Source organism: Thermobia domestica, chromosome 2, assembly GCF_964235325.1.
Source record: "Thermobia domestica chromosome 2, izTheDome1.hap1.1, whole genome shotgun sequence".
In the NCBI taxonomy this organism is placed as follows: domain Eukaryota; kingdom Metazoa; phylum Arthropoda; class Insecta; order Zygentoma; family Lepismatidae; genus Thermobia; species Thermobia domestica.
This window is the reverse complement of record NC_137455.1, coordinates 309,444,370-309,464,653: the sequence shown is the minus strand read 5'-3', so window position 1 is coordinate 309,464,653 and position 20,284 is coordinate 309,444,370. Positions and strand designations below refer to the sequence as shown.

Below are 20,284 nucleotides of genomic sequence, written 5' to 3'. Positions count from 1 at the left end.
TTTCAGCGTTGCAGCATGTAAATACAGGATACGTATGCAAATAATATCAAGTTTCATTTGCTTACACGGTTTTAGGGAAATCTTGTTTCCCTAAAGCCCTGGGACACCGCAGGAAGATAGAATTTCCAAACCGTGAAACTAGTCCTTATCAAATCACAAACCATTTTAGTTCGGGGAACGAAAACTTTAACGGTGGTGCACAAAAAATAAAAAGTAACACACGAAATATAAACCCGAAACCCGCCATCTCATTTTTTTTATTTTTATTATTACAAAATCTGGCGCTACAAACAATCACCACCGGGATCTCTCTCTCTTTCATTTTTCAAATTTTACAGATTGCAGTTAAATTTGTTGAATTTCGAATTTGTAAAAAAAAAAAAAAGAAAAAAATCCCTTATAATTAACAAGTGTAAACTGAGTAATTTTTAAGAAGACTCGAGCATAAAACATCTTTGTACGATTTTCTGCCAATGTTCACTTCCAAACGGCTGTAGTCGAGGGTTCACGGCGGTACACGCAGTACACCCTCTGTTTGATCGTAGTCATTAGAGTGTACCTTCTGCTTCAGAGCGTATAGTACTTTCTACTTTTGTTTCGAAGGCCACAAAATTACTTTCAAAATACAAGAGTCGCCGGCAATAGCATCGAGGAAGGCATTATGAGACTTACTTTAACTGCAGAGAATACTACTATAATAATATTTCGAACAGCTTAATACCTGGCAAAGAAAAATCGACCTTTTTTAGATCACGAGGACTTGATTCGTTTATTGGAGACAAATGAAATAAATATGGGTTCCATTTTACATTCCTGCTACACTGCCATCAATATTATCTCTCATACAAGGTCTGTATGATAAGTAATGAGACTCGCCGCGCCGCGGCGCGCGTGTCGCTGGAGCGGGTTTGTCGGTGATGGAGGATGTAGGGGGGGGTCCGAGCAAAGCAACGCACCGCGCGTCAGTTGGCTCCGAGCCTTAGTGGAGCGCGGACAAGCCTTGGACAAAGCCCTTGTGAACATTCTTGTCACGGCGGAAAATCAACAAACATGGAGGGTTCCATCGAACAGCGTTATGCGATCAAATTTTGCGTTCGCCTGGGGAAAACGGCTACTCAGACGCTTTCTCTCATCACGGAGGCCTACAAAGAGGAAGCCCTATCCAAAGCCCAGGTGTTTCGTTGGCACAGTGCGTTCCGGAACGGCCGGGAAAGCGTTGAGGATCTGGAGAGGGCTGGACGCCCGACAACAGTGACTACGGACGAAACTGTGGCAAAAGTGAGGGATCTCCTGAACTCAGACCGTCGATTATCGTTGAGATTGATTGCTGATGAACTCGATATGAACCACACAACAGTGCACAAGATTGTGACGGAACAATTGGGAATGAGAAAAATCTGTGCGAAACTGGTGCCGCGAGTGTTGACTGACGAACAAAAGCAACGACGTGTTGATTGTTGTCAGGAACTGTTGAACCTCATGAACAGTGACCCTAACTTTGAAGATGACGTCATAACAGGTGACGAGTCGTGGGTGTTCCAGTACGACCCTGAAACGAAACGTCAAAGCGCGGAGTGGCACACTCCTGCGTCCCCGCGCCCCAAGAAGGCCAGAATGTCGAAGTCAAAGGTGAAAACAATGTTGATTGTTTTTTTTGACAATGTGGGGGTGGTCCACAAGGAGTTTGTACCCCAAGGACAAGCCGTCAACGCCGCCTTCTACAAACAAGTCCTTGAGAGACTGCACAGGAGCGTCAAGCGGAAAAGACCGGCGATCGCTAGCCGGTGGAAGTTGCATCACGACAATGCCCCTGCCCACACCGCCTTCTTAGTGACCTCCTTTTTGACCCGGATTGGGGTGGAAGTCCTTCCACAACCACCCTACAGCCCAGATGTGAGCCCGGCCGACTTCTTCCTCTTCCCGAAGCTGAAGCCACGCTTGAAAGGAACCCGTTTTGCAGACGTCACAGCCATCCAAGCAGCCGTGACCACATTTCTAAAGGACATGCCGGCTGCTGACTTCCAGGGGGCGTTTGCAGCGTGGAAACATCGATTGCAGAAGTGCATCGACGCAAGAGGAGAGTACTTCGAAAGCTTTTAAGTCCCTGTACAGATCAGATCAATAAAACAATGTTTCCAGACCTGGTCTCATTACTTATCATACAAACCCTGTATTGCTGGAGAAATGAGGAACGAATTGGTTCGGTCAATGATTACCACAGGATCAAAATTTAGCGTTCTTATTGAGGAATCAACTAGCTTGGAAAATAAAAGCACCTGTGGTATATTTAATAGTGTATTTAGCAGGTAAAGCTATTAATTATGTATTCATTAACTTAATCGGGTTAGATTCCCAGGATGCCGAACCCATTAAGTCCAAATTGTTGAACTCTTTAAATGTATGGCCTTCGTGAAAATTATCTGAGAGAAAATTGGATTGCGAATGCTAGTGATGGTGCTAAAGCTATAATTGGGTAACGTTTTGGAGTTGTCATAACGATTGAAACAGAAATACTCTCAACGGTTTTCATGGCATTGTTTAACACTTAAACCGTATGCCCCGTCTGTGATACGGGGAAGTAGTTTTGTTTCCATGGTGTGGCAACAATGAAGGCGGTAGAAATCTCCCCTCCACATTACCTTTCCCCTCTTTCATCTTGCATCTCTGGGAATTTCTGCAACTTAGTACGAGCTTGTCATCTTTGTGCAATAGTTCAATTGTTGAGAGTTAGTACGTCTGACAGACGGGACATACGGGAACTGTTACTTTTCTCCCCGTCTGTGTGACGGGGCATAAGGTTAAGCATATAAAAATGTTTTAAGTCTGTTTTTTTTAATGAACTATGTTTCTATGAATCTTATTGTAATGGAGAAGCATTGTACTCGTCGTGGAGATATTGCTCGTCCAACCGATAGTGATTTTGATGCATGTTTTCGTCGTTTACTAGCAGAAGAAAGTGATGTTTCTAGTGAGTGTTTTAGCGAGTTTGACGATACGGACTGAGACTCAGATTACGATCCTAACGACACGACTGGTGTAGAAATAAATACAGGAGCAAGAGTCGGAGGATGAGGAGGAAGATAATTCAGAAGTAGAAGATGTTGAAGACCTGACAGGATTGAAAACCCTGAAACAGTACAAATGGATGTTCTCACGGCAAATTATGTAGTCAAGGATGGTTACACATGGTCTTCTTAATTGTCTCCTAGGAACCGTCGAACTTTGCAGCATAACATTATTAAAGGTGGAATTCCCTGGTTTGACTACTCAGACTCGAGTGCTCGGACAAAACCCTTCCCAACATGAAGTGTGGTCTCTCTTCACAGATGCAATGATAAATGTTATTGTTTTGGAGACAAACAAAAAATGCTATAACTAGACAAAAACATCCTGATTCCACTATTTAAAAAATATAGACTCTGATCCGGTAGAAATAAAAGATTTCATTGGTCTGTTACTTGTTCCTTCACTTATTTCATAACATAAGTGAATGAAGTTACTGATTGAAATGGGGGCTGACCATCGACATGTTAACGTATTAAAAGACAGTAACTTCATTCCCTTATGTTGATTGTCGAGGTAAATGGCAACGTTGCATCCTCATTTAACATTGGGCGCATAAAAAATGTAGGGGAAATCGTCTGGTATTGGACAGCGGGTGTTATCGGACAAAAGCAGTTTTCGTTATTTCCTGCTTAGGGCGGCACATGTCAAGCATACAGTGAGTTGATCGAAATGAACTAGCCAAGCCCACACCATAGTGGATTTGTCCGATGAACGGTGTATCTCGTGCTTCAAAGTTTTTGTATTTTTGCGAGTAATCAGGTGCACGGAAATAGATTTGCGTGCCTGCAACTTGTTACAAAGTAAATGTATTGATATGTTATTGCAATCATAGCATTTATTAGGGTGTATATATTATAATTTACGCGTATAGTTGCCTTCGTGTTGTTACAAACCGATAGATAGCCATTCATAAGTTGCAAGTCTTTCGGCTGGTATCGGACAAAAGGAAATCTGGTGGTATTGGACAAAACACTGGTAAGTAAACTTGACGTTTTTAATGGTTTCTGGCTTTTTCAGAAAACTATGGGGAAAATACGTGGAAATTGCGATGAAGAAAGTATAAAGTTGGTCATGGACAAAGTTATTTCCAAAGAAGCACGTGTGGCCAGTGCTAGATATGGTGTTCCTTAGATTATATTAGGAGATTGTATCGAAAACTGTCGGAAGGGAAAGAGGTAACAGCTAAGCCTCGCTGCTCGGATAAGAAAGGCACATTTAGTAGAACGTGACCAAGAAGAAATACTATAAAATCATGTAAAGGCTTTGTATAGTTAACTAGTCTAATGCCACTACGAATACCAGAGTTTTTTAAAACTAGTTTACAAATTTGCTGAAAAACTAAACATTATAATCTGCGGGGAGTCTTTTGATGATTGGATAGAGCGCAATATGTGTAAAGACTTGGTCCATGAACAATGTGAAAATTTTGAAGGCAGACTGTTTTATCATTGTGATTTATGTCAGAATAAAAAATAACAACTCTTGATGAGACTAAGAATTTTAAGATATATTTTTACTCTTATTTTAGGCTGTATTTCAAAGCGTAATAAAACTCTATTTTGTGTGTAAGAACTCCTGTAAGTAAACAGTTCATATTTGCAATTTGTTCTGTTATTAAATTACCTCAAAAGACCAATTCTCTATAGTCTTATGTTTGTCCGATACCACCCTCCACTTTTTAAGAATGCTAATTTGTATTACCTTTGATTTTTTACAAAAATATATATTATTTCTTTTTACCTGTCAAATCACCTTTAACGCGTTGTGCGTAAGATACCAAGGTATAATTTTGTGCATTAAGTAATTTGATATAGCTATTTTTCTGAATGACAAACTGAAAAAAGATACGGTGTCCGATACCAGACGACCTTCCCCTGTAGCCCAAACGCTCATCTGATTTAAAAAAAAAATATTTCACTTTAGATTGAAAATATCATGTTTGGAGACGGTTTTCCCCGTTACATTTTGTTGTAGCTCTGATAATAACAGAGTAACCCTTGTGGAGGAACTTTTGAGATACCCTGTATATTTATATATAGGCTATACACCTTTGGAAGTGTAAAATATCTTGTTGCTTGTTAAGGTGTTTATGAAAAGTATAAACCATTCCAAAGATATTCTTAAACTATATACGTATTTGGTCTAGGAATTAATTCGTGCGGGTGGACAAGAGATGGCGCAACGAACGGAGCGTCCCACAGTTCCGTGTATCCACACATGTGTTGCAAACCCCTGTCATCGCGTATCGTTCGTAGTAAAGGGCAGTGGATTAAAGCGTCAACAACACCAGTTTGTAGTTAAGTGAACATGGCGCAATTTGTGCCTGATAAAGTGTTTTTGCGGGGTGTCCTGCTGCATTACTTTAACATGCAGAAAAGTGCGACTGAAAGTCATCGTATTTTGGTGGAAGTGTATGGTGACCATGCTCTAGCTGAGCGAACGTGTCAGAAGTGGTTTGCACGGTTTAGAAGTGGTGATTTCGGCTTGGCAGACCAAGAGCGAGCTGGGCAGCCAAAAAAAATTCAAGACGAAGAATTGACAGCATTGCTCGAGCAGGATTCGTGTCAAACGCAGGAACAACTTGCAGCAGCATTAGACGTTGATCAAACAACAGTCTCCAAACGCTTGAAAGCCATGGGAATGATTCCAAAGATGTCACATTGGGTTCCACATGAATTGAAAGACAGAGACGTTGAAAGACGAAAAACCATTTGCGAATTGCTGCTTCAACGACAGAGCAGAAAGGGGTTTCTGCATCGAATTATTACGGGTGATGAGAAGTGGATCCATTAAGAGAACCCTAAACGAAAAAAGGCCTGGGTGAAACCAGGTGAACCAGGTCCATCACAACCAAAACGAGATATTCACTGTGCAAAGGTTATGCTGTGCATATGGTGAGATATGAAAGGTGTGGTGTACTATGAGCTGCTGCAACCGGGTGAAACTATGAATGGAGAACGTTATCGACGACAATTAATGCGTTTGAAGCAAGCTCTGGCCAGAACACGATCAGAATGGGAGAACAGACATGATAAACTTATTGTTCAACATGATAACGCTCGCCCACATGTCGCAAAACCGGTCAAAACCTATTTAGAAAATGTCGGATGGGAAGTTTTACCCCACCCGCCGTATTCACCAGACGTTGCTCCTTCGGACTACTACTTGTTCGATTGCATGAACAACGATTTGATTGGACAGCGGTTTACTTCTTCAGAAGATATTGAAACATGGGTCTCTGACTGGATCGCTTCCAAGGATGAGGACTTTTTTCGCCACGGAATCCGTACATTGCCTGACAGATGGGCGAAAGTGGTGGCTAGCGATGGACAATATTTTTCTTAAGGTATTTATGTATTTTGTGTTTGTACTACAGCTTCAATGTGTGCGTACCAACCGCACGAATTAATTCCTAGACCAAATATATCGGTGGCCGTCTGAGAGACGGGACTTACGGTTAAGTGTTGGAGAATAAAGCATACGGTTTAAGTGTTAAACCATAGACTTGAACTATCAAGTCCCTATCAAGTGCCAGAGTCAAACCATCGTTGACTTCAATGCTTTTATGGACAAATTGTTTAGTTTATACAACCTGTCCCTTAAGCATTGTCGCGCAATGGAAGAAGCATGCCATGAGTTCGGTGTGCAGTTTCTGAAAGTAGGACGAGTTCTTGGGATGCAGAAGGTTGCAAGTACACTCCGAACCGTAAAGGCTATGCGGACATCATTTGGACACTCCATCTTCAATTCACTAGCCCATTGCAGGATAGTACAATAAATCCTTTAAGGAAAAGGCTTGCGAGTCTAGAATTTTTTCTGTATTTTGCACTAATGTATGACGTCTTGCAAGAGTTAGCTATGCTGTCAAAAGAGCTATAATCACCACAGATAACGCTGCCAAGAGCTGGTTATCTAGTGAAACAAACCATACAAGTGATCGAAAGTTTCAAAGATGAACCAGGTGAACATATGCAATTAGCCTTGCAGGCTGTAAGGAATTGTATATTTCGAAATGTAATATTTCAACACAACAAGAAGATAGCTGCAATAAACGCTCGTCAATTCATTCAAAGTGGGACAGACAGAATGAGATCCAGACTGTGTTCTGACGCCGACTCAGAAAATAACCAGTTGTTTTGCGACATTTCAGCAATCGATTCTGTGAACATAATTAAGCGAAACATACGTCATGGAGAAGTTGAATGTAAAAGAATCTACAGGTGTTTCCGTCTTGATGAAACTGTCGCAATTCGAGGGTTAAGGGACTTGGCAGACAACCCTACAGCCGAAATTATTCTAAATAGCCGGTAATATTAGTAAACTGATGCAAATAGTTCTAGAAAAAAACCTGTAGTGTTGAAGGTAAATAATAAGATCTTTAAAGTAACGTCATTTTGTTCAAAATTTTAAAAATCTTTTTGCAGTATTATTAAATTATTAAGGGTTTTCGTATGATAATTGTGAAGTAGAATCGAATTAAGAGATGCGAATAGTTCCAGAGGAAGAATTTATTATTCCAGACGCAGTTAATGAAGCTGTTCATACTACTTTGTTGAAGCTTTCTATGTTTTGTGTTGTTATTAGTGATATTTAAGTTATTTAGAAAGTATTTCACTGACAAGTGTTAGGACAATTAAAATTAGCACTTTCGAGTTTTATTGAGTAAACGGACGCGTAGCTTCCGATAAAGACTATCAAGGTGTTAGTATCACATCTTAAATTTTATCGAAGATTTTCATTGTTACTGTTGTTACTATTTACTATTATTTGGATGTTATTATACAGGTAAGATCAAAACACAAAACTATTAGTTTTAGAATGAGAGGATAGATCGACGCAAAATAGCACATTTTTGTTCTGTAAGGATATCCAAGCGTTTGAAGATCGATGACTGTGATATTTCAGTTGTTTTGTTTAGTTTTATACGTATTTCTGTTAAAACTTTGTTCTGTGTTGAAGACAACCAAACTTGTTCGATATTTTTAAACTAAGGTATGAATATTTTCAATATCACGCCAATGTTAATACGTAACTTTGAACAATATAGAACCTATTAATAGAAAAAAGAAAGAAAATACATTTCAAGCCTTAAAGGTTTATAGAGGTAAATTTTCTTACTTGTGGCACATCGGATGCAATGTTTTTCTCTTCCTTCTCGGAGTGAGTTGGTTTCTTCTCCATATCTGCACACATTTATAATATTAATGGTGTGATTTAAGTAAGGAATGTCATTAAGAAAATAGCATGAAATGCTTTTAGATTATAAAACAGTAATGTATCCTTTATATTTTAATTTAATTAATTAAGACATGCGTTTTACATTGTTCATTAAAAATACCATCTATGTTTTTTATGACAATCATAGATGATCACAAAACAGCGTATACCCTCAGAAAATTTCAGGACTACAACACTGTTCCAAACGGAAGCTTTTCTAAATGTTGATGTTTCACAGGTAGGTTAGAATTAATCCAAATCATGTTGTAAGCATAGTTAAAAAATTAGGTTAGCATTTATATATCAAATGCTAATAGTGTCAGAGTTCTCTTGTGGTTATATGATTAACATATGCGTCTTCAGCTTAAGATACCGTGTTTGATTCCCAGTGGGACCTTATTTGATTCGGATTCCATTTAAGATGTAGGCCCACCTCTCGTATAGTCTCGCTGCTGAAAGAGACGTTAAACCCCATACTCAACTCAACTACCAATCTACTAGTGCCGTACCTGGTAGCAGATGTTTTTAAGTTGACAGGAACTTACTTTCTTGCTATTAATCGATTTCAACTTTTTTGAACTTATTAATAATCCTCGTCAGATTTTGGGCAATTAGGCTACTTTCATTGACAGTATTATCGCTTTTAATCTTGTGATGCAAATAGTTAACTTTCTTTAAGGCTTCTCTTTGGAGCCTTCACCTGTTTTATAATAGATTAATACTATTTTAAGTTCTGTTCTTTTTTATTTATTTTGTTTCTCTTCGCTTTTAGTCTTTTTATTACTTAACCTTAATCTTTTCAAATTTGTACATTATATTCAAGTTTTAGATCTTTTTGTTTGTGTTTAATAGTCATGTCTCTCACTCTTTTTTTTCGAAATTATTTTATAAAAATCTCTTTTAGTTTTACGTCCCACGGTTATGCCGGTTAGGCTAAAGGAGACGGTGATGATGAGAGATGAGTGAAATGGTGGAATGAAGAAAGTGGGAGGAAACGGGAGAACCCCGAGAAAACCCACGAGCACGGTGTTTGTCCACCACAAAGTTCACTTGGCGGGGCCTGGGATCGAACCCGGGACCCCAAGCACCAGAGGTGAACGCTCTACCACTGAGCCACCGCGTCCCCCGGAAATTATTTTATAAATGATATGTGTTGGCCATTGGCTTTTTCGTGACTTGAGCAAATAGCCTCGCTGTTGACGTCCGCAACCAACCAATTGATAAATTTAAATCTCAATCAAATGGGTATAATTGTGAAGTCCTGAAGAAAATATACATCATTTAACATGAAAATCGAATAATGTTACAGAATTTATCACGGAAGATTATTTCTTATTACATTAATTTTACATGCGGAATTTTCCAAAACTGATTATTCTCTAATTAATAAAAATAATTGAAAAACTGTAAAATATGCAACATAGTACCTCAAAATCGAAGAATTATTCCAGTTGTTAACTTTATATTTCTTCCTCTGTTGAAAATGAATATTCCAGAAACCGCTTTCATTCTGATATTTAATGCAGATGTACTACATTTACACTCATGTCCAAAATGATTGTCGCATGTCTATAATTGTCTTCTTGTAAGAATATAATTTGATAATGATTTTGCAGGATACTTTTAGTACTGATACTATGTGAATAATCGGGAAATGTATATTGTAGTACGAAAATTACAATGAGTAGAACAAAATGTTGCTAAATTGACAAGAAAGTTTTATTTTCGTTTTATTGTTCTTATTTACTGCTCTTTTGACATGAAATTTGCCACATACATGTCTTTCCCGATTATATACATACGAACATTATAAGAAATATCGGGCGAATTCGTTATTAAATTATATTCCTACAGCATATTTATAGACATGCAACAATAATTTTGGACATGAGTGTACATATTTATGATTTGTATTTTAGAATAGCGCAATTCATGTAGCTAGCTAGTATTTGATGACCGAAAATCACTCAGTGAGTGTTAAAAGATTAGTTAAATACGTATCATACATCATGTAAAGAAAAGAGTAGATAAAAGAGATGTTGAAACTAATGGGCACAGTGTAACTTTTCGTCAAATCCATGTCTCGAAGATTTTAGGAAAGAAAGTGATAATCCAACAAAACAGAAGAGGTATAAACCACAAGTGCAATAGTGTTTCAATTAAGTTTCATACGTATATTTGACAATTTATGTGTTAAAATAGTAGAAAAGTAGTGCAAAATTTACCATCTTTGAAATGAAGAGATATACTGAAAACCAGTGTCTCACATATCACTTTACTATCAATAGTTACAAATATTGTAACTTGTATCTGCTCGTCACTTGTTCTTTTATGATCTCAAAAATTCATTTACCTTTGATGAGTTTCATATATACACCGGTGTATATATATATCTAAGTTTATGTTATCACGGATTATGACAATATCCCCTGCCGACGTTTCCATGGATTAAAATTTCAGAGTTTGAAGGCCACAACTCTGAAATTTTAATCCATGGAAACGTCGGCAGGGGATATTGTCATAATCCGTGATAACATAAATTTAGCAGTATTGCCAACTCAACGTAATGTTGCAAGTTTTCAAATATGGAAAACGTACTTTACATAACTTGTCTTGCAGTGTTGCAAACTTAGGGCGCTACAGTATAAAAAATCCCAATTTTGATGGTTTTTACAGCAGTAATAACGCAAATGAGACAGACGGAGCAACGCACATCCAAAGTACTTTAGTGTCTAATACTATGATCATGATATGGGGATTTCGAACGAATAAGAACGAACTTACAAGGGATTAAAAATTTAACTTTTTCAAAAGCTTTTATTTCGATAAACTATTTAGATAAGTACCTGGTTCAATTGCATAGATTATTTTCGATAGATGTGATAATCACAATGCAGTTAACAGCATTGTGGCATCTTAAACCTTTCTGGAGATACTAAAAAAGTATTAAAGGTTGCAACATTTGCTTAAAATGACGTAGTTCCGAAAACCCGTTGTAATTACATCTAAAAAGGTAGGGTGGGTGCGCTATATATGGAATACGTTCCTAATTTGAAATACCAGACTATTTCGTCTACTATGTGCTGCCGCCGAGAAGACTTTACATAAACTTGTACAGAGTGACACCCTCAGTCTGCGCATGAATGGTTTGCTGTCGAACGATAACAAAACATTTTCTTTTGTTGCAGAATATTTTTCTGAAGAACTTGAGTTTTTCGGATGTACCCTTCCAAGCTGCTAAGTGTACGCAAAAAGGCATGTATTATCTTTGAGTTTGTGATGTTTAGATTACATATATAGTGTACCATAAGGGCAGAAAGATTCAGTACACTGAGAATCACGTAAGCGTGTGTAGGAAGAGAACTATCCAAAATAGCGATTTTCCTAATATGGAATACTAGCATGATTCTAATATGGAATATTCCTATATAGGTTCAAACGTATGTGAACTAGAAGTGAAGTCGAATAACTGAATTGTAAGTTATAGTCCACGTCACTCGAATTGGCATATGGCGTCCACCAATAAACTTGCAGTGCGCTGTTGGCAAACCTTCAGTGAGGTTTCTAATCATTCGTAAATGACCATAAATAAGAACAAAATCAACTACGAAAGATTAAATTTCTTACTGAAGATTTGAAATCAGCTTATTGGTTGACTCCATACGCCAATTCGAGTGACGCGGACTGACAGGCCTGACATATTATTTTAGACCGAGCGTCAGCGAACGTCTCCTAGTCGAGACGTTTGGCATTTGTGTTGTCTGTCTGTGTGGCTTGCGATAACTCCTGAACGCGTGAACTGATTTGAATGAAAGTTTCACAGATTATTTATTGGTTCAAACGTCCCAAATGCCGTGTAGTCTACAGTGCAAAGTGAAGAGAACAGCACGACAGCACGACAGTACCGATTGAAGTAGTGAGTACGCTACCACAGCATTGCAGCATTGTGAGTCCACAACTACAGCCATAACATTGTAACACACTTGGTCAAAAGCTAGGTGAGGCTAAAGTAGAGCACTCTACACAAAAACGATTTAGAAGCTGCCTCTACCTCATCACAACGGGCCTTTACCTCATCACTGCAAGTAGTTAGAAAAATGTTTAACTTTCCAAGTCCCTCCCCAAAAAAATCAAATCGAAACAGCCAAAGATAAGGACATCAAGTGGCTACAAGTTAGAAAGTTAATATGAAGAGTCAGTGAGTGATTTGAACGAAGATCGTGACAGTTTAAGTGATCCTACTGATGATGACGATGATGAGGAATATGGATATTGTGGTAAATTGTGGTCGCTTAGTGCAAGGGAGGGAGATTGGTTAAAGTGGCCACTTTGTAAAAGATGGTCCCACGAAACGTGTCCCATGAAAGATGGAGAAAAATATGTTTGTGGTCAGTGTTTTGCAAAGCAAAACCGGAATTAAAAATTTGGACGTCTTAAAACACACTAATCCAGTATGTTCGAACTTTTTCTTTATATAGGGCATTTTTGTATACTTTATTTGTTGCACGTAGTTTGCTTCCCGGAATATTTCGTTTACAAGCAGTTTACAAACATAGGCGTAATAATGAATAAGTCAAGTCAAGTTCGATAATTATCTTTGTACTACGTAAAATTCTGGTATTTCTGCTGTTTTATGCTTTAATTATCTTAAGAATGCTATGTAATTTTTGTTTACTTGTCTTATACACCTATAGGCCGCAATGCCTACAACGCGACATTTGGATAATTCGAGCATGAGCACGATCACTGCTCAGACCGCCCATTCTGAGTGAGGCTTTCCCTTATTTTCCTCAGTCCCATCAGGCGTATGAAGACATGGTACTTTTCTGGAGGCTGGACCGAGTCCTTTTCAATTCGTATACTTATATTAAGGGCCTATGTGATTTCGGAGTTCGAGGCTTGAACACTTCATATGCTTCTTTCCTTGAACTAATATCTAAGTAAATTTAATCCTTAAATAAACAAATAAATTGCTCGAATGCATCACCCATGCTCGAGTTGTCTAAATGTCGTATTGTAGGTAGACACATACATTTGTTCTAGTATTCCATTTTAAGAACAGGTAGTGTTCCATATTAGGAGCGGGGTGTACCTAATATGGGAAATTGAGTTTCTTTCAATTTTGTAATATTGTAAAAAATCAATAATGTGGAACACACTTTCATACTTGTATTTTGTTTTGCAAAGGTATCGCAAGTATTATGATGTATAATATTTTTATTCTGGATTACGCATTTCCGAGAAATGAAGAAGAAATAAAAAGTATTCCATATTCGGTGCCTTTACCCTATTGTTGTAATGGTGTAGAAGCAAAGTAAATAAAAATGTTTGAGATACACCCCACAAATACGAAATTTAAAGCAATTTATGAAAGTTTACCATTTTTCATATATCCCGAATGATTTGAGATCTCAAATTGCTGTAAATGATATTATGATCTTTATCTCTATTGGAAATCACGTACATAATTCGATGTGATACTTATCTAATTGTTGTTCCGAAGTAAAATCCCTTGAAGAAAATCAAATTTTCATTCCCTTTTAACTTCGTTTCTACTTGTCTGAAATACCTCATACGATGGCTGTAGTATTCAATATTATAGTACTTTGGATGTTAATTATCCCCATCCATCTACTTTGTTGTAGAACTCTTCAAACTTAGGTTGCTTTTTGATGATTGTGATATTGTTGCGTCCTTCGTGACAAATGTGGTATTGTATTTTTTTCTTTTATATATAGATTTGGAATAAGTAATAACCTGACGTATGCCATTCGAGAAAATACAACTTTATGTTGAGCTGGTAATATTGTTATCCATGTAGTATCACATAGTATGTCAAACAATGGCCCCATGTCGATATTTGCATGCTAAACAATTTCAGCTTTCTTTTGTCCATTTGTTTAAAAATTACAAGGATGTATCAAGATAATGGTCTACCCGGTACATATATATATTAGTATTGATATTATTATAATCTTCATATTGGAAATATAGATGTTTCTACGTGAAACTATACCATCACCCGTTCGAGTGAATGTTGTGACAATGACATGACATACAAGGATGCATTTCCAGGAGTTACAAATCTAAACATTTGGTGACTTTCCATCCCGTTCGAGTTTGTTTAGCTTGTTTCTGGCAAAAATAGGCAGATATTTCAAGAAACAAAAATGTTTAACTTTAACTACTACAAAAAGGCTGAAAAGCGAGTTATAGCTTAAATAAAACACATTTTTAGTTTAAAAACATAAAATAAAAGTTCTTTCCTGTTTCTATCGTCGTGACTATTCAAAAGTTTTAGAAAGGGAAAATTATCCCTAGGACGGATAAAAATTTTCTTCTCAAGTGGGATAAATTTTTATCAGGGGGGAAATACTTGACATCCCTTCCGTCAATCCGCAGATTGTTTATGCTTAACTATATGCTCCGAAACAAGTACTAAGTAGTTTATTTTTTTTTTTAATTTAAAGCTACCAAATTGAAAGCACAATACCGTCATAATATCCTCCAGTAAGATCTTCTCCATTTTCTCCTTGGTCACCTAAGGCAGAATCTCCTCTCCAGGGGACACGGTTGTCTGCAGGAAGCTTTCCCGACCTCTGAGCCTCATAGAATAAATAGGAGAGACCCAACACTTCTCCGTAGTCATACTGACCAGCTACAAAAATGTTCAAATACAATTGTTAAAGAACAACAAATTTTGAATAATTTTGTAATTATGTAGTGAATGTAGTCTAAAAAAGTGTATGTTTAGAAATACTTGTATTTTCTGCTCAGTATATATTAATAATTAATTATTAAATGTTGTAGAAATAATGTTTATAAAGTATCCATCTGTGTATTCGAGGTTCAGAGTTGAAAAACGCATCGTGATTTCTCTTATGACTATAAGGTTAGCGACGTGTTTGAGACCCGAGTGCGATTTTCGGCAGGAGATCATGTTTTCCGGTTTCCACATTAAGCAGTAGGTTTACGTCTTATAGACCTAATGTTAAGCTAAAAGGAACGTGAATCTCAAAATTACTAACAATATCAAAAATATGTCTTACAACACATAGATGCGTCATTTTGATAATGGAATGAAAAATTGTTTTGCGTTTCACTTTCATGGCCTTAAGGCTAAAATAGCCAAATAATTGATAAAATATATTGATTTCTTTCATCAAACTAATTTTGTGTAGAGATTGATTTGTGTTCCATATTGAAAAAAACTAACATATCCAATATATTGAAAGTGGTACAATTAAGTCATTTCTAGATACATTTTGAGTACAACTCCATATTTTTTTAAAAGTTGTTTAACTTCAATAAACGTTAAAATACAATACATAACCAGAACTGTATTACTTTCCACTTAACTAATCTCAAAGGATATTAGCAGGGTTATATACTGTGTGTTTGAAAAAGAACTCCCTACTTTTAATGTATCCTAGAATCTGTACAAAGTGACATATACTATTCTAGTTTGTGGTGTTTAATTCATCAACTCTCCAAGTTTGGTTCCCCTGCAGTTGGCAGGTCTGCTTGACCTTGAAACGGCACCAGTGCCGTTTTTTCCCTCTGTTTCCTCAGTTCAGTCCAGACAGACGTGCAGTGCAGAGCAACTCAGCATCAATATGTACTCCGCAACAGAAAGTGCAGTGTGTTATTTGGCTTGTGAAAACTGAGTCAGTTATAAAAGTGCAACGTAATTTTAGACGTCAGTATGGTGGTGAACCACCTACAGCAAAAACTATCTGTCATTGGCTAAAGTCTTTCAAGGAAATCGGTAGTGTTTTAAAAGCAAAATCACCAGGTAGCCTAGACCGAGAACTTCTGAAGATATTGTTGAATAGATCCGTGTTTCTTGTGTTCGGAGCCCGAAGAAGTCATTGGCCATACGTAGTGTAGAACTAGGAGTGCCTAAAGATACTGTGTATGATAGTGTGCGTAAAAGACTTAAGTTGAGCGCCTACAAATTGCAACTGTTGCATGATATTAAACGTACTGATAAAATCGAAAGGTATGAGTTTGCTGCTGATTTTCTACACAGAATTGATGATGAAGTCAATTTTTTTTTAAAAAAAGATTCTCTTTTCTGATGAGGTTACATTTCATGTCAGTGGAACAGTTAATCGTCATAACTGCAGAATTTGGGGGGCAGAGCATCCACATGAAGTTGTCAGTGGAACAGTTAATCGTCATAACTGCAGAATTTCGGGGGGGGGGGGGGCAGAGCATCGTTATTCAGCATCAATGTGACTCTCCCAAACTTAATGTCTGGTGCGGTTTGATGGAAGATCGTGTGATTGGTCCTTTCATTTTTGTAGAAAAAACGTTTACTATGACATGCTGACAGAGTACGTCTTTCCCCAAATGGACGATATTGAGGCGGAAAAGGGTCTTGTGCTTTTCCAACAAGATGGCGCCCCACCTCATTACAGTAACCATGTGCGTGCAGCTCTTGACACTTGCTTTCTAGGAAGGTGGATAGGCAGGGTTGGCCCAATACCTTGGCCACCACGAAGCCCAGACTTAACCCCACTGGACTTTTTCTTTTGGGGCCACATAAAAAATGTTGTGTACAGTGAAAAGATCGGAGACATCAATCATTTACGGGAAAGAATCGTCGCGGCGGTTGGGACAGTTACACCTGAAGTATTAGTGAATACGTGGCGAGAAGTGGAATATTGTCTCGACGTGTACAGGGCCACAAATGGATCCCACGTTGAAGTCTACCAACATTAAACAAAACTTAAAGGAATTCTCTTTCATCATTGATGTAAGTTTTCATCCATTTCCCAATTAAATTTATACTTAAAACTAGGGAGTTTTTTTTCAAACACCCTGTATATCACCGTACATCCTCTGCTTAATCTTGGTTATTAGAGTTACCTTCTGCTTCAAGGCGTATCGTACTTTCTTCTTTATTTCATTTGTATTTGTTTTCTTTCTTTCTTTTAAGTCGTCCATGACTCCAGTGAATAAGTGATTGCACTACTTTCATTTCTATCCTATTCTTAACCGCTGTTTAAATATCTCGACCATTCAAGAAAAATCTGATTTTCATCATTACTCTGCGATTACAAAATAGATTAGATAGGTAGGATTAAAGTTTAGTGTCCTGTTTGAGCGTTGAGGCTATACGAGACGTGGATCAACAGCGTAACATGGAATTCGAGCCACATGAGCTCCTGCATAGAGCCGAACTCAGGTCTCTAGCGGTTAACCGTATAGCCACGATTGAGGATCACAAAACAGAAACAAAGAGGGAGAGAAACAAAACTTGTAAAAGTACGTGAGCTCTTGCCTCTGTCCCAGTTCGTGTTATTCTGATCACTGAATATCAATATAATTGCGATAATCAGTGGCGCATTTAAGGGATGGGCCTCCGGGCTTAAGTCCCTCCCGGAATGTTATTTACTATTTTAAAATAAATGAAATATCTTGTAGAATTTTCGCATTTGCAGGAATAAAGTTAGAAAAGTCCCTCCCCGAAACAAAACCTTAAATACGCCACTGCCTGCCACCATACACTCTGGCACGCCTTTCTAGCTACAGTTCCTTATTAGCCAATGTTCCAACCATGTTCTCTTCTGAAGCCAACAATATTTCTATACCTTATATTTTATTAGTTTCAAAAAAAAAAAAAAAAAAAAACTGAAATTTCTAAACGCCAAATACCAAACTTGTATTAAATTTTTTAAAAAATGTTTTTTTTAACTCAATATGAAAAATAACCACAATAAAGTACTTAAGGCACTTCCTTGCCACTGGTAGATTCCTAAATAAGTGACGTTCTCCCCCTTTTTTGACGAAAAACTGATAAAGTGTTAAGATGAAAGATTTCAAATCCCCTACTCGTCTAAAATGCAAGGTTAATTCAACCGAACCCTATATCAACAAATTTTCTTCAATTATTTACGTGGCAATAGTAGGCCGCATTCATTTAACTTTACTTTCATTTTCATGTGACACATTACTTACCAAGACAAAAGTTTCTGATACCCTTATTTCTAATTTTTATATATTACCAATTAAATTTAATTACTCTATGCTTAAATTTTAAGTCTTCTTACGTTAGCCTCCAATTAAACTTGGACAATACTTCTTTACTATTCCATTTTAACTTTCCAAGTTCGATTTAACTAAAAGTATTACATATTACAGGTTGCAGGTCTGATAATGTTCTCTTCCGTTATCAGACCCGACAGTTAATAAATTATGAAAATTGTTTGATAAATGTAGATTGTTACGTAACAATATGACAGTTTTGTAATGGTGTGTTGTCATAACAAATTAACAATACAAGACTTCATATTTTTCATCTGAAAATTTCCATGAGAACGAAGAAAGATGAGCGAAATATTTTTCTACTTTTAATTCTGTCTATCAAAGCACTCTGATTTATCCCTAGAGGACCTAGAATTGAACATAATCCACGAGTATATATATCTTTGTTATTTTATATATTTGTTTGGTATATTCTATAAGTACAAGAATTTTGAAGTAACGCTAACAAAACACACAAATAGAATGATACACTCAAATTTAGAATTTTATTTTGCTGGTAACGTCACTGCAAATATAAATTTCCTTCTTCGTTTTTTTTAAAGTCATCACATTTCATGTTCTTATTTGTTAAGACAGTATAAAATATCTTTTCTCCAGTTTAATCCACTGGAACTGTCAACATAATTTATTAAATCAACATTGACATCACATTAGGTGAAGCCTGCTCCTGGGGAAGGGAAGTAAAACGCCCTGAATCACCATCTATGAGCTGCGTCTTGTTTTACCACTATATTGTCTCCAACAACCCAACAACTAAGGGATAAAATGAGTGAGAGTAGCAAAATCTTCAGTTAGAATATGCTGGAAACATCCAGGTGAAGGAAGGATAAAACCTCTGCCACAAATACTGAACATAATTGTATTTCTCAGGAAGCAATTTCCAGGACAGCAGCCAGAAGATATGACAACTAAAATACTACTCTAGAACGTCCTTCTGATGACCACATACGAAATGTTCCCGGGAGAGAAGACAAGGACATCCCGAATTACCAAAGTGAACAAATGTTTGTCACAAAATTCGTTGCAGAACAGCAACCAGGTGTGACAACCAAAAGTCCAAGTTCTGTAGAATATACTTTAAACTTTCAAATGAATGGTTCCAGATGAGAACACGGCGGACCGACAACAATAAACAAATTTTAGATTCCTTATAAATTAGCTGCAATACAAGAATCAGAAGACATAACAACTAGAAAAAAAACTCAAAATCCTCTAGATCACGCCTGATACCCTCAGGTGAGGCGTGGTCCTGGGGGAGGGGAGGAGGACGCTCCGGGCCACCAACAACAAACCAAGTTTGCATTTCAGAAGATAATAATTTCGAAGGAGAACAAACAGAAGAAACAACAAATTGGAAACTTGAAGAGCCTCTGAAACATGCCTCATATGCCTATGTGAGTAGTAGTCCCGGAGTGGAGGAGGAGACTTCACTAGACCTGTAAATAATTGTAAATATTTGTACATATGTTTATATTTGTAAATATTATTGTGAAATATTTGTAAATAATGTACTATCTAGTTACGAGAATGTATATAATACTTGTAAATATTCGTATTATATGTAAATAAATTTGTACATATGTAAATATAAATATTGCTATATTTGTTGAAATGAATAGTAAATAAAATTAATTTAACACGTTGTGGTTGAGCCCCGTTTACAGGTGACAATAACAATTGAAGCTGAATGATAATAATAATTAGTTGGCTGCAACAGTGGTATTAAACAGTAGTTCTAAGGGTTAATCCACGTATTTTGTACGAACTATTCGTACATAGTACGACTTAAGCTTTGAAAACACAAAAAATCAAACGGCAGTATTCAGTACTATACTTTTTGGTCGTGGTGCTTGTGGTAATCATGAAACTTTGTGAATGTGCAAAGCTTTAAGACTATAATAGGAAAAAAAAAAAACAGTATACCTCGTTATTTGGTGAAGTTTAGCAT

General features: G+C 37.1%; 1 protein-coding gene across 1 annotated transcript in view; it reads right to left on the bottom strand.

The window, feature by feature from the left end:
• The window catches only part of LOC145679479 (endoglucanase E-4-like), a gene marked incomplete at its 5' end in the record, with an annotated part of 35,546 nt that extends 19,630 nt beyond the window's left edge, over positions 1 to 15,916 (bottom strand). The window contains 2 exons of the mRNA XM_081750058.1: positions 14,777 to 14,941; positions 15,868 to 15,916. Coding sequence (XP_081606184.1) covers positions 14,777 to 14,941; positions 15,868 to 15,916 — 214 coding nt within the window. The remainder of the gene's footprint in view (positions 1 to 14,776; positions 14,942 to 15,867) is intronic.
• Positions 15,917 to 20,284: the final 4,368 nt, after the last annotated feature.